Raw genomic sequence first — 11,387 nt, 5'->3', positions numbered from 1 at the left:
TGCAGCCATCCTCGTAAAACTAAATGGCTATTGCCCCAGTTTCATGCACCTGACTACTGTAACCCAGAGTGCACAGTGCAGTGGGATATTCCGCCTTTTTCTGCAACACACTTCATTAAACTGATGTTAGAGCAGCTCGGTGTTCGTTTGCTGCCTGGTTACAAGGTCCGAGATGAATGTGCCACAAAGACCGAGCAAGTTTACAAGCGGTCAGCATCAGTTGTCGCTTGTGCGGGACCACTGTGCGCTCACACGCAGGACGGAGGTGGCGGGCAGCCTCCGATCTTTGCCGAGCGTAGCCGAAAACTTCCGGAAGTGTAATGTACAGCACTTACAAGCTACGACTGCGGCTCTGTGCCTCTCACACAGGAGTGTTTTAGTGTGTATCTAGAAAACGTGTCACCATTTAAACCCTCCCTACCCACCATGTCTGTTCTGTGTTATAATAAGGGATGCGGACAGCGATTTGATCCAGAAAATAACCCAGACGGTGAGTAGTGTCTTGTTTAACTGTTGCCCGGTACGTTACTGTCTGACTATTAGCAAGCTAACCTCTGGAAATTTCTACAGCGTGTAGGCCCGGAGGGTCGGTGTAGCTAACCAGATGTTAGCTATCTGGCTCTAACATAGTGCACAACTTCATTCATAACTCATAACTCAGTTAGCTAATAACACGTGGGCCATTTGTGGGTCAACACTAGCACGGCGTTGCTAGCATGTTAAGCTTCTGTGATTAGCGAGTTCAAATGCAACGTTAGACTTTGCTTTGTCTTGACAGAGCATGCCGTAAGCGGTTTAAAGTTTCAGAAACGACTCATTCTACGATAGAATTACACATAGATTATCTACAGTGCAACTCCCGTTATCACATGTTATATTTTCACTGTTTTCACAGCGTTCTGTGTGGAAACGGTGAACTCACAAGTCCAGTTAAACCAAGTGAAAACTCAGCTCCTTTTATCTAAGTTCCAGTGTTAGTCTGTTTCATTGTAATATAAGCCATAATGCCAGGAGTCGATTTATTAGGATTAGAAAAGCTGGTGTGTATAATACAATTGCCCAGCCCCAGCTGGCTGTTGACCAAACTGACAAACTATAATTTCAGTATAATAATGTAATCGGTTTTAGCTAGGCCATAATTACCTTGATCCGCAGCAGTTATTATTATTATTATTATTATTATTATTAATTTCCTGCTGTGGTTGTTATGATTAACAACAAGTTCAACAATAGCTGAAGACTGTGGGACCAGTGGGCAGTTAACTAGGAGCCAATATACTAATCACAAGAGGTCATACTATACAATGTGCACACACAGAAGAACATTATGTCAAGAGGAAGAACATTATGTCCATGTTTGTTTTAGGTGTAAATATTCTGATTGTATGGTTTTGATGCACTCTTAAGGCCACAATAGACAGCTGTTTACATACCTACTTGTAATTGTAAACAGCATATATATGGTAAACTGCTCCTAAACTTTCAGAAATACTAAATGTGTAAGGCGACAAAATCAGAAATTAATACATGTGAAAATATAAACGTAGGACAAAGAGAGACAATAACAAATGTGTTGCTTTCATCAATATATCATAATCTTTTACCTTACAACTAGAAGGGCATGTGGCTGAGGACAGTATGTTTTGAACCCACACTGTCTGCTGCAGCTGAACATTGATCTGTGACAGCAAAAAAGCAACCCTCCAAACAACCAGACTTTATTTAGAAATCGGGACTTATGGCAAATGTGGATGCGATATGTTTACAGCATATTCCCCTCCAAAACTGGGCAACACCCTAATTTGATGTGACAAGATGCTGTCAGACTTCAAAAATATTACATTCTCATTCATCTCTCAGTTAATGGTGTATATATCGCAATGCCCTATTTTCTCTCAGTAATTCCTTGCACATTTAGAGGGTAACATAGACAGAATTATTCAGTTGTGATGGATTTAACCCTGCAAAACTCTTTAAGGTGGTTGTGTAGGTGGAAGCTTATCTTCATGATAATCTACTTCAAAGATCTTGAGTTGATTTATCTCATATAATAATTGATTTGTTGGAGACCATTGTTTATATGAAGGCAGTGACTTATGTATAATTGAACTTTCAAGGTGATATTGTTGTTCAACAGAGTCCTGGTAAGACCCTTATTTCTTTCCTCTTTTCCTCTGTCTTCAAGTACTCCAACATTGTGTACTACCAGATACTCAATGCAAGAGTCAAGTCTAATTTCCATTTTAATAGGATGCCTATTTTTCATAACAATAGGGATATTATCATTCCCTTTAAGGGTATCTAAGTGGTGTATCCAAGGCAGCAGCATGGAAAGCTCAGGCTCAAGCTGTACTGTATAGAAAATGGTTGATTTATCATGTCCAACAACCGCTTTTTTTTCCTGGTTAGCCGCCATGAGTTTTTTAGGGTGGTTATAAAGAGTATTTTTTAGAAAAATGTACAATACTCTTTTGATTGAAGGAAAATTCAATGTCTAAAAAGGAAGTTTAATACTGAGTAAATGTTAAAACTAGGCTTGAATGCTTTTATTATTATATTATTATTATGTGCTCTCAGTCCATTTCTGCTTCAAGTTTACCTCTTTGATTAATATTTACGTAATGATTTTCATCTTAAAAAATAATGCATACTTTTCATCATGTTGAGTCATAATTTCAATGTTTTAAAGTCTTAAAACGTGTCACTTATCTGAGCACATTATGACAAATTCTCTTAATGTCAAAGTCATAAAATTAAGCTTGGAATTTATACCAACAAAGTGCAGATTAGAGATTAGAGATCTGTGTATGATTTGGTGTTGAATTTCTAACATTATAGCAAAACAACTGTCTGACAGGCTGTGCTTTAGAACCCCTTCCCATCATTAACACCACAGTTTGCATGCTATTTCCTGTGAAGTGAGCAGGGCACTTCCTTTAATAAATGATAGGAGTGCATGTGCAGACTGGACATCAGTGGCTTTATGTGTTTATTATGAAAGGGTTGATTCTGAGTGATACATATAAAATGTAGATTTCCCAGCAGTTTTTCAGTGTACCCCACAACCTTTACAAACTGCTATTTAGCTGAGAAAATAAAGAAACAGTTTTCCACAGTGCCAATGTGGATAAACTTGCAGCATCCATTCCCACATGCCCTTACACATTTTTCCTCCAAGATAATCAGGGATGGGTTCTGTTTTCACAGATGGCTGCACCTATCATCCAGGAGTCCCAGTTTTCCACGATGCCTTGAAGGTAAAATGACTGAAAATGCACAGCTAGCTTGTGTGTTCTTTCCTGGTCAAAGTTAAATGCTTGTGTAACTTTCCTCAGGGATGGTCCTGCTGCAAGAGAAGAACTACTGACTTCTCAGACTTCCTCAGCATCGCTGTAAGTTTTCTCTTTCAATCACACTATTTCTCTATTCTCCATGGACATGGCTCCATTGTCTATTGTTTCACACTGAATGTATTGACTGCCAACATTAACTCTGGCCATATTGGCCCAAACACATTCTGCTTGTGGGTCTGTAATGGTGGCTTTTCTCTTAATAGGGCTGCACAAAAGGTCCCCACAACAAAGAGAAACCACCTGAGCCAGTTAAACCTGATGTGACATCCTCGGGAGAGAAGAAAGACGTAGATGACCAAAAACCAAAGTTTAACGAGTACATCATCTCTGCACCAAAACCTCAGGAGGCAATATGTAGACCAAGGTTGGTTTTAAAGATTGTTTTTATTATAATTTACAGTACTTACTTCTTGTGTCATATTTATGGGAGGAATAAATAATTCCATAAACAGGGTTTCCTGTTTAATGCTGCGCACTCTTTTATCTAAATGGACTACATTGTTTTCTGACTTCTCTGGTTCATGTAAAATGGATGAAAGGTTAAATGTAGTGTCAGAGGTATTAAATCAGCCTGAAACTATTAAAAAAATATACTGAGCACTCAGAGGAGTTCACCTTCCCACCAGAATTTAAAAGAACACAGACTGGCTATTACTACCAGAAACATGTCTTTCAAGTAGAGATTTCATTTTAGGCAGGCATTGTACAAGACACCTAATTATGAAGTGATTTAAAGGATTAAATTATTTCTTTCTTCTTCTTCATTCCAAATCATGATACCAAATGTGTTTTGTGTGTTATGCTTACAGTGCTGATGAACCAGTGGTGCGAATGCAGCAAAAAGTCTCTGCTTCTCTGAAGCAGGCTCTGGAGAAACTGAAATTATCTGAAAATGCTGCAGAGACAAAAGGTGAGGAAAGAGCTTTATCTTTGCGTGTTTCCGGTTTTTATTTATTTATTTTTGTCATCATTTTAGAAGGCCATCCATCTACTGCTTGTAACTTATAGTAGACAGGAAGGTCATGTTGACAGTAGAACTCTAATGGATAGCCACTGGGAATTTGCCATCAGTTGTGTCACTCACATCCTGGCGATGGATTTTTATAGCTGACAGGAAGAGGGCAACACATCATAACTGTGAATGCATTTTTAAATTCTTTTTATGGGTATCAATTCTTCATCTCTCTTTTTCTGTCTCTCTAGAGGAGGAGAGCGACGAGATAAAAATTGGAACATCCTGTAAAAACGGTGGATGCACCAAAGTAAATGAACATCTCTTATTATGAGGAAATGTCTTGGAATAAATTAACTGGTGTAGAAATTGATGAAAATCTCCAGACTGTAGAGCTTTGGCAACAGCAGCTTAAATATTTTAACGTTTCCTGATTTCAAAGTCAAATTTGAGTCACATGAACACATGCCATTCATTGAGAGCAAAGCACAATGATCCATGCACAGCCATATAGAACAGTGGAAAGAGAAATAGATCTTTTTTGCTTATACTAATCTGGCCCGTCAAAGCAGAAACTCCAAAATTAGAACATAAATCATGAAGAAAATGTAAATGACGTGTTTGGTAAAAGCTTAGAGTTGGAATTTAATGATTTACATAATTGTACCTTAACTGATTTGGTTGAAAACCATAGGACATATTCTGAAGGGCTGCCGTCAGTGAAGTGCAGTTCTGGGCTCAAATAAATAACTGAATTCTGTGACTAATAAAGAAGTTTTAATACCTGAGGGCATGCTTATTATCATGTATTTGAGAGCCTTAGCCTTATTTGTGCTCTTAGTAATACAAACGGTCTTTTAAGTGTCCCTTTTGTTGTCATCCTCAGAGTTTTGAGGGACCTGCAAGTGATTCTGAGGTGTGCTCATACCACTCTGGATGTCCCATCTTCCATGAAGGGTTAGTAAGACCAAAAATGTCACTACCTTATATTATGCAAAACTGTTAACATTTTGATGACACACTCATATGTGTCATCTTATGTTATCTATCCACAGTTGGTAATTGAACTGGTGTGAAGGACAGCATTGTTATTTTCCTGTTATTCTTCCTGTTACTCTTGTTTACTGCTTCTTTTGAGTGACATGTTATTGATTGCTAAGAATCCAGAGGGTGTTATGTCTTTCCTGCATCTAAAGGATGAAATACTGGAGCTGCTGTAAGAGGAAAACCTCAGACTTTAACACCTTCCTCTCTCAAGAGGGTTGCACCAAGGGAACACATCTATGGAGGAAAAAAGATGCGGTAGGTGTGCCATTTTGACAGCAAGCGATCATTCATGTGTGCATGAAGGGGCTTCAACTGTGTCTCCATCTAGTGGTGTCTGGTGAACACTTAAACAGTGGCTGATTTTTTTTTTGAGTAAACTGACATCTCTTTCCAGGGTAAGAAGGTGGTCCCATGTCGCTTTGACTGGCACCAGACTGGGACGCAGGTCATCATTTCTATCTACGCCAAGAATGCCATCCCTGAGCTGAGCTATGTGGATGCCAACAGCACCACGGTAAGGGATACTGTAGTCCGTCAGATCCTATTTGTCTTAAGTCCTAGCTATGTCTATATCAGTCTACTGTTGATTTTTCCCCCTCTTTCAGCTCGACATCCATGTCATATTTGAGGGAGAGAAGGAATTTGAACAAAAAATCAGCTTGTGGGGTGTAAGTACTAAATTTCACTATTTTATTCCATTTACTTTGCTTCGAATCTTAGAATCTCAAGGATGGTATCTAAGACCACATTGTGAACTTTTGACATCAGCTTGTCTGTAAACAAAAATATGCCTCACTAATACTTTCACCGTATGTTTAATTTAAAATTGTACAAGGACAGCACATCAATTTTTAACCACTTGTTTGTTAAGTCACTCCTTCCTCTCCTTTTAGGTGATAGATGTGAGTAAAAGTTTAGTGAACATGATGGCTGCCAAAATCGAGGTAGCCATGAAGAAGTCTGAGCCAATGTCTTGGGCTCGCCTGGACCTTCCTCCCCCTGTGCCTCCATCAAAGGAGAATGAGGAGAAGAAAGAGGAGACTGATAGCGAGGATGACGATGAATGATTTGACATGCTGTGTATTTTTCTGCAGCATCAAAAGGCCACTAGCATCACAAACCATTCTTTACCTCTTTAGAGAATCGCCTTTCATGCTTTTTACTAGATATGTTGAGATGATCCACAGTGGTGAAGCTTTTTTCCAAGATTTTTCACTATAATGAAAGGAGGAACACTGACTTTAGTAGACTTTCAACCAAGTCAGATGACAGCCTACCTGTGAAATTGCACCAAAATCCCCACATTTAATGTGACATGAGTCACTTCGAAATCAGACCCATCTGGACCACTCACAAAATGTCACAATGGACCCTCTTTCATCATTCCAGTAGTGTTTGGTAAAATATGATTCCACCTGTACATTTACATTTGTTTCATACTTGCACATTTGAAGTGACACACTTCTACTTAGGTATATTTTTTCATTCCATCCTATGTCCCACCAGTATTACATCAGTACAGTCCCATGTATATTATGTGTGATAACGAAGCTCCTTTTTGTAGTTGGAAATTAGCGTCACTAAATTGTCCATACTTGTATAATATGGAATCTATTCTGAATAAACGGTGTGATTTGGAACGGTAGGTTTGCTGAAGCTTGTTATTTTTTTACGTCATTATGATTAATGTTTTGCTTTCAAATACTGTATTTATCCTTTTCAAACATTATGGTGGTGTTGGTGAGAATGTACTGTAATATCTGAGAATGCTGGCTGACACCTACTGTATCATAGAAATGCTAAGGCGCATGTGTCACTGCTTGGAATGTTTAAAATCTATCTGATGGAATGAGAGAAGAGAAAAAAAATATAAAGTCACCAAAAAATAAAGTTTTTTGTTGAAATTTTAAAGCTGCAGTGATGTGAGTGATGAAACCCATACAGATAAATTAAATAGGAAATAAGCCATATGCAGAACATTTGTTTAAACACTGTACTCCTCCAACCATTGTAAATAGAATCACTAGTCATGACTTAGAAGTAGGTGTGACCTTTAAAGTGAATATTTTGAACTACATAAACCTTGGGGATTGCAATAACTTTTACAAATGTCAAAGTAGGCGTATTTTATAAAAAAAAACCATTGCATAACTCTGTAAGGTTAGAATATTAAACAAGGTCTTGAATCCTGAATCTTGTAAGCAGACACATCACATTTCTCCAACAGCACATGGTCTCGCATCACAAACATGGATCAATTCAAATATTTATCAAAATGTGCTTCGGTTTACGCCCACATAAAGATAAGAGAAAAGAAATTCCCTCAAGGCTTTTATAAGCATGAATGATTTCCTCTGAATTGCTGTTGGATCATTTCTTTGTAATGGATGATGTGTGCATACTTCTGATGTAAAGCACTGCTGAACTTGATTTTTTAAGGTAATCAACTAAAACCATAGAGAATAAATGTGAGAAGGTTTTCATCACAGCAACCATAAATACTGCACAAACCATGTCTGAAAGGATATTTGGATAAAAAAGTTAAAAGCAGTAGGAGGAACATGCTCAAAGTTTAATATGTCTCATAATCCATTTTAACACTTTCTTCCAGTTTAAATATATTGGCATTAATCTATAATTCACAGACGGGTGTATCACTATGTCGGCTGTGCCATCACATAGTTGTTTGATAGTTATGCTGGTTTGTTTCTCCTGTTTCTTCACTCCAGATAAGTAGCTGACTTTCTGGGTGAGAAAACAAGTGTCTCCACCTCAAGGTATGCAGCCAAGATGACAATCCATGTCGCCTTTTTGCAGTTAGAATGCCGGCAGCAGCAATGGATATAGTCAAAATTCCTCCACAAAGCCCAACAAGTAGCAGCCAGGGCCACACGTCCTGCAGCACCTCCAGATGGGGACGCATGGATTCTGCAAGCCTCTGGTCTGTAGAGAAGTAGTCACAATAAAGTACCAGTAGGTAAGTTTACCTTTGATTCACTATTAGAGATACTGGAGAGTGTGAACTATATATATATATATATATATATATATATATATATATATATATATATATATATATATATATATATATATATATATATATATATATATATATATATATATATATATATATATATATATATATATATATATATATATATATATACACGGTCAGTAAGGAACTTACTGGCATCTAGCAGGTTGGAGTATTCATATCCTAGTTCCTTGCTGGAAATGAAGAAGTCTATGTTCCTGTGGAGGGGCAGAAATGGCACCATGTAGTATTCACTGTTGTGCCCTATTGGAGCATTGGACTCTGGGTACTGTGATGGTGATGGTCTGTGTCTCCTGAGCCACTCCTCATAAATGCTGTCATAAAGAAACAAACCAAATGTGCATATTATTACTGTTTTACTATGTGCAATATGTGCTCATTTATAAAATGAGTATATTTGTCCGACTGTCTCACCTGTCCACATAAGCATGATGAAGAAGAAATATGGGATCATTTGCAGAGCCCTGCACTGAGGACATGGATCCATTCATGTATGCATGTAAAGCAGCATGCATGCCCCTACGAGAACTGTTTCCCAAACCGCTCTGAGGGTCTCCAAATCCTGCACAATGAAAAGTGTCACATTAGAACTGACAAAGCTGCCAGCATGTACCAAAATTATTCAATATATATGTGAAAACAAACTCTTAAATTTGCCTTCCAAAATAGCTGCAATGGATCTTTAAACAAGATATTTATGACAGTAATCCACAAAGCTCTCCAACAGTCAACTATGTTTTCTTTTCTGGAAAGTTTGAATATGTTCAGATCTGACAGGTAACCTTGGAAACAACCACAATCTTCTAACTCTGTCAGAAATAGCTTTTTGTTTGGTTAGTTCTGTGCTGATACTCAACCTGCTGTCAATGGAAAGTCCTATGAAGACTGTATTTTTACCAGATTTACAGAAGACACATTAATGTAAAGCCTGAAATTAACCATATATTATTATTATTATTATTATTAATATATATCTGTACAATAAAAGACCTGAGGCTCAGTAGATGTTTCACAATGATTGTACCCATCTAAAAGTGGGTAATTCTGATACATTGTAGCTTTATGAATCTCTCTTGAAAGGCCAAATAAAAGCCACAAATATACGGTAAGTGGAAAGAATCATTAAAAACATGCAGTGCAGCCAACCAGCACATTACAGGGTCTAGACAGACAGGGAGAGTACCAGAATAACACAGTGGAAATAAGGAGGCAGCAGTGCAGAGAGATGTGTGTGTCTGTGTCTGTGTGTAGTGTTCTAATGTGGTCAGGCTTAGCTGACCCTCCAGAGTGTTCCTGAAGCTCATGTTGGCGCTGCGGTCCATTGGTCCGGTGTCATAGTTGGTCAGACTGAGAGTGAACTCCACCTCTGCTGAAGTTGGTAATCGTTCAACCACATTACGATTTTGGTTTCCAGGGTTACGACGTAATGGACCTTCTTCTCGGGCGTCACATAACACACCTCTGTCGTTGTATTCGCCAGCCAGGGAGCACACCACCTGTAGAGAGAGATAAAAAAAAACATGGTAAAGAAAGAAAGTTTGTGGGTGAAAAGTAAGATATGTTAAGGTCATAGGTCACATTTTTGCCATATTTAAAACTACTTTTGCTTATAAATAATCACTGCTTTAATAATAATAACCAATGAAGAAAAGAAAAGAAGTTTACCCTCCAAGAAGAGAAGACTGAGCCAGGGCTGATAAGAGTGGGGTCCTGGGGGCTCCGGGCCCCCATGAGGTCATCCGTGCACACGTCGCAGCCCTGGGCATCCCTCCAGTCCCAGTACGGGATGGTGAAGCTCGTGTCTCCAGTCAGCTTCCTGATCTCGTGCTCCCAGTGTAGGAGGTACACACGGTGCCACGGGAGAAACGCTGGCGCCCAGTGCGCAAAGTCTACATCCGTCCATACATTACCGGGGCCTCCTAACAGCGTGTCGCGGGACACATAGTAATGCATCCACACAAACACGTCATATACAGACAGATCAGCGAACATGGGGCTGGAGCCGTTCTCCATCTCTCTGTAGGTGCCTGTGACCACAACATAGTCCCTGCTGACTGTCTGCTTGGCCAGGTTCAGGTACGACACGAGTCTGATCCTCTCGGCCCTGGACAAGTGGAATATGTTCCTCCTGATAGACTCTCTTCTCTCATTGCAGTTCACTCCAAAGTAGCCGAACCTGCAGTCCGCACAGTTAAAACCCATGAAGTTCCCCACACACTGGCAAGTCCGATTAAAGAAAACTGAAGGCCACTTCTCCCTGTCGTCCACCGAAGAGAAAGGATACTGCGGCCCGTCTGGTTGATCCGACACTGCCACATCCTCACAGAAGCCTCGACCCGAGCTGGCCCCGCAGGCCGAGCCGTCTCCTTCCCAAAGCGGGCAGCATTCCTTGGTGCGCAGGGCTTCCTGGGTGGCACAGAGGCGAGGGAACTGTTGATAACTGGGGACAAAATACAACAACAAACTAATGGTTCCCAGTAACAACATCACTTCAGTGCTTACTCCAGAAAACACTGTGACGTGAACAAAAAAATGTACCAAGTGGGAAAATATGTGATGAATTCCAGGCTTAAATCCTTCGCTCCACCTACCCCCCACCCCCATGTAGCGGCAGTCACATGCACCAACTAAGCTTACTTGATGATGGGGGGCAATTAGCCCGTAAGAACACATCCTAGGGTTGAACACATTCCAGGAAAACAAAAGTTATTCTAAAGAAAACTCGTTATAAAATAGCTTCTGGAGTATTTATGGTGCTCAGTGAAGCCATTACTGAAAAACATAATCACACAAAAACTAATGTAAAGATTTGCCACTATAAGAACATTTCTGTGAGGATTTTACAGTGATTTTCTGCAGATTCTTCAGATTCAGTCTCTGACCCTGCTGCTGCAACAAGAATATAATTCATGAGCATTTTCCCTCCACACTCAAACACACACAAACACGAATCAGACAAACAGTTTTTCCTGCCATTAAA

General features: G+C 39.4%; 2 protein-coding genes across 2 annotated transcripts; one reads left to right on the top strand and one right to left on the bottom strand.

The window, feature by feature from the left end:
* Window positions 1-321: 321 nt before the first annotated feature.
* chordc1b (cysteine and histidine-rich domain (CHORD) containing 1b) lies at window positions 322-7,263 on the top strand. The gene is made up of 11 exons (XM_028421978.1): window positions 322-490; window positions 3,208-3,257; window positions 3,336-3,392; window positions 3,557-3,717; window positions 4,163-4,263; window positions 4,557-4,615; window positions 5,192-5,262; window positions 5,502-5,607; window positions 5,747-5,866; window positions 5,958-6,020; window positions 6,246-7,263. The coding sequence occupies exons 1-11, from the start codon at window positions 427-429 to the stop codon at window positions 6,417-6,419; spliced, it is 1,026 nt and encodes a 341-aa protein (XP_028277779.1). The 5' UTR covers window positions 322-426; the 3' UTR covers window positions 6,420-7,263.
* A 719-nt stretch (window positions 7,264-7,982) lies between these two features.
* Window positions 7,983-10,935, bottom strand: LOC114446374 (tyrosinase-like). The gene is made up of 5 exons (XM_028421964.1): window positions 10,073-10,935; window positions 9,687-9,903; window positions 8,822-8,969; window positions 8,540-8,721; window positions 7,983-8,295 (listed from the first exon to the last, which is right to left on the bottom strand). The coding sequence occupies exons 1-5, from the start codon at window positions 10,892-10,894 to the stop codon at window positions 8,027-8,029; spliced, it is 1,638 nt and encodes a 545-aa protein (XP_028277765.1). The 5' UTR covers window positions 10,895-10,935; the 3' UTR covers window positions 7,983-8,026.
* Between the last annotated feature and the right edge of the window lie 452 nt (window positions 10,936-11,387).

This window comes from Parambassis ranga, chromosome 14 (assembly GCF_900634625.1).
Source record: "Parambassis ranga chromosome 14, fParRan2.1, whole genome shotgun sequence".
NCBI lineage: Eukaryota > Metazoa > Chordata > Actinopteri > Ambassidae > Parambassis > Parambassis ranga.
The sequence above is the reverse complement of the archived record's forward strand: the minus strand, read 5'-3'. Positions and strand labels throughout refer to the sequence as shown.

Coding starts and splice junctions, on each gene's coding strand:
- chordc1b (XM_028421978.1), top strand. CDS start 427: ATGTCTGTTCTGTGTTATAATAAGGGATGCGGACAGCGATTTGATCCA. Junction 3,718..4,162: donor GAGGCAATATGTAGACCAAG/GTTGGTTTTAAA, acceptor TTATGCTTACAG/TGCTGATGAACCAGTGGTGC. Junction 4,616..5,191: donor AAAACGGTGGATGCACCAAA/GTAAATGAACAT, acceptor TGTCATCCTCAG/AGTTTTGAGGGACCTGCAAG.
- LOC114446374 (XM_028421964.1), bottom strand. CDS start 10,894: ATGTTGTTACTGGGAACCATTAGTTTGTTGTTGTATTTTGTCCCCAGT. Junction 9,904..10,072: donor CAGTCTTCTCTTCTTGGAGG/GTAAACTTCTTT, acceptor CTCTCTCTACAG/GTGGTGTGCTCCCTGGCTGG. Junction 8,296..8,539: donor CTCCAACCTGCTAGATGCCA/GTAAGTTCCTTA, acceptor ACTTCTCTACAG/ACCAGAGGCTTGCAGAATCC.